This window comes from Heptranchias perlo, unplaced genomic scaffold (genome assembly GCF_035084215.1).
Source record: "Heptranchias perlo isolate sHepPer1 unplaced genomic scaffold, sHepPer1.hap1 HAP1_SCAFFOLD_528, whole genome shotgun sequence".
NCBI lineage: Eukaryota > Metazoa > Chordata > Chondrichthyes > Hexanchiformes > Hexanchidae > Heptranchias > Heptranchias perlo.
In genome coordinates, this window is record NW_027139546.1 from 75,731 (window position 1) to 78,522 (window position 2,792).

At 50.3% G+C, this 2,792-nt stretch overlaps 1 protein-coding gene across 1 annotated transcript in view; it reads right to left on the reverse strand.

Annotated features, from left to right (window-relative positions):
- Positions 1 to 912, reverse strand: part of LOC137314977 (disco-interacting protein 2 homolog B-A-like) — an 18,113-nt gene extending 17,201 nt beyond the window's left edge. The window contains exon 1 of the mRNA XM_067979941.1: positions 892 to 912. Within this exon, the coding sequence (XP_067836042.1) occupies positions 892 to 912 (21 nt within the window). The remainder of the gene's footprint in view (positions 1 to 891) is intronic.
- Positions 913 to 2,792: the final 1,880 nt, after the last annotated feature.

A 2,792-nucleotide genomic window follows, 5' to 3' on the forward strand; every position in this document is an offset into this window, starting at 1 on the left:
TCATTCTGGTATCCAGCCTTGTAATTTTTTTTTTGCGCTTTCTCCAGCGCAGAGATTTACCAGAACGGTACCAGGGGGGGTGAGGGGCTTCAGTTACGTGGAGAGACTGAGAAGCTGGGGTTGTTCCTTCGGAGCAAAAGAAAAGAACTTGCATCTATCCAGCGCCTTTCAAGACCTCAGGACTTCCAAAGCGCTTTAACAGCCAATGAAGTCAAAACCGTAGGTCACCATCACCCCCACCCCCCCTGTGCTCGCTGACCTACATCGGCCCCTAGTTTGGCAACGCCTCGATTTTAAAATTCCCATTCTTGTTTTCAAATCCCCCCCATCCTATCTCTAATTACGGCCCTCCGAGATCTCTGCGCTCCTCCAATTCTGCCCTCTTGCGCGTCCCCCCGCCCGATTTCCATCGCTCCACCATTGGCGGCCGTGCCTTCAGCTGTGCCCGGGCCCTAAGCTCTGGAATTCCCTCCCTAAACCTCTCCGCCTCTCTCTCTCTCCTCCTTCTTTAAGACGCTCCTTATAACCTTTGACCAAGCTTCTGGTCACCAGTCCTAACATCCCGTGTGGCTCTGTCAATTTTTGTTTAGTAACGCTCATGTGAAAGGCGCCTTGGGACGTTTTACTACGTTAAAAGGCGCTGTAAAAAATGCAAGCAGCCTGTTCTCCAAAGTCGCCTGTTCCTCCCAAGCGTGCGACATACGGAGAACACATGCAGCAGGGCACTTAACAGGGAGGGGATGACGTTTCCATGAAAAAAACTAAGCAGAAATTTTTTTTAAAACGCTGAGATGGCTGGAACGGACTCTAGGACCATGAAATAAAAAGCAAAACACTGCAATAAACCGAGGAACGTTAACTCTGTGTCTCTCTCCACAGGTGCTGCCTGACCTGCCGAGGTATTTCCAGCATTTTTCTCTGCTTTCGGTTTGCGGGGAACATGAATAATTTTTTTTTTAAAAAAAGCATTTATCTCTTACTAACTATTTGGTATGACCTGACGAAGGAGATAATCTCCAAAAGCTTGTGATTTTAAAATAAAATTGTTGGACTATAACCTGGTGTTGTAAGATTCCTTACATTAACTATTTGGTAATCTGAGGCCTAGGAATCACTTCCGAAACTGCAAGTGTTAATGAGGTGTAAACAATTTTACAACACCAAGTTATAGTCCAACAATTTTATTTTAAAATCCACAAGCTTTCGGAGGCTTCCTCCTTCTTCAGGAACATTCACCTGAGGAAGGAGGAAGCCTCCGAAAGCTTGTGAATTTCAAATAAAATTGCTGGACTATAACTGGTGTTGTAAAATTGTTTACAATTGTCAACCCCAGTCCATCACCGGCATCTCCACATCACGGTTAATGAGGTGAGCAGTTCTGTGCGAGGAGGAGGTGTAAATGAGATTCTTTTATCAGGTCTTCTCTCCCTCCCTTCCCCCCCCCCCCCCAGGTCTACCTGTGTTTTTCAAGCGACTCATCTGTCACTGTCTACACTCTGACCTAAATGGCACGGTTGAGATCAACGACAAAAACTTGCATTTATTCAGAACCCTCAACGTAGTAAAACGTCCCAAGGCGCTTCACAGGAGAGGTAATCAGACACGACATGACTCCGAGCCACACAGAACAGGTTTTAAGGAGCGTCTTAAAAAGGAGGCGAGAGAGGCGGAGAGGTTTAGGGATATCAGGCACAAGAGAGCGCCCCTCGGCACAATTCCTAGATTCTGCAGAATCTCGCTCCGGGGGCGGTCAGTGCCTTCCGTCCCCCTCGGCACCCCAAGCAATTCCGTACACGGCGTTAAGCTAGCATTGCTTCTTTCAAAATAAAAATAACTCTGCTCGATCATCCCCCTCCCTCCCCCCGAAGGCACTGTAGCCGAATCAGATGCTCTCCGTGCCTCTTGACGGCACAGCGTTCAGACAGGGCTCGGGGGTGGGGAAGAAGTCCCAGAGTAAATTCCAGAGCTTGGGGCTTGGACGGCTGAAGGCACGGCCGCCAAAGGTGGGGCGAAGGGAGTTCGCACGAGGAACGCAGAGTTGGCGGAGGTCGACACGCTCGCTTGACAGCACATCATCTCGCCTCTGGGCCAGGAGGTTGTGGAGTCCAAGCCCCCTAACTCCGGAAACTCAAGCCCCATAATCCAGGCTGGTACCCCCGGCGCCGAGGGAGCGCTGCACCGTCGGAGGGGCGGCGCCGAGGGAGCGTGCGCCGTCGGAGGGGCCGTCTTTCGGGCGTAAAAGATCCCTCGGACACCATTTTGAAGAAGAGCAGGGTAAGTTTTCCCCCATTTCCGGGGGCCAATACTTATCCCTCAACCAACATCACTAAAAAAGAGATTATCTGGTCATTTATCACATTGCTGTTTGTGGGATCTTGCTGTGCGCAAATTGGCTGCCGAGTTTCCTACATTACAACAGTGACCGCACTTCAGAAAGTACTTCATTGGCTCTGATGCGCTTTGGGACGTCCCGAGGTGGTGAAAGACGCTGGATAAATGGGAGAGGCTTCTTTCCCTCAGCCCAAAGTGGCCCTGGGACAAAGCGGGGTTTGTGGGACAGATATCTACGGACCCGCTGCTCTCCCGCCTCCTCTTCGTTTCCCCAAAAGCCAGGGCCGAACAATTCTTGATGCCAGGGATGTCTGTGTACATTGCTCGACATGCTATTGCACAACACCTCAGCAGGTAGTAACTGATTAACACGCTGCCATCCACTGCGGTATCAGGTCGACAAACGAGGTGAAGAATTTCACGTAAAAATACCCAGACGGTGCGATCACCTGGTGAAACCG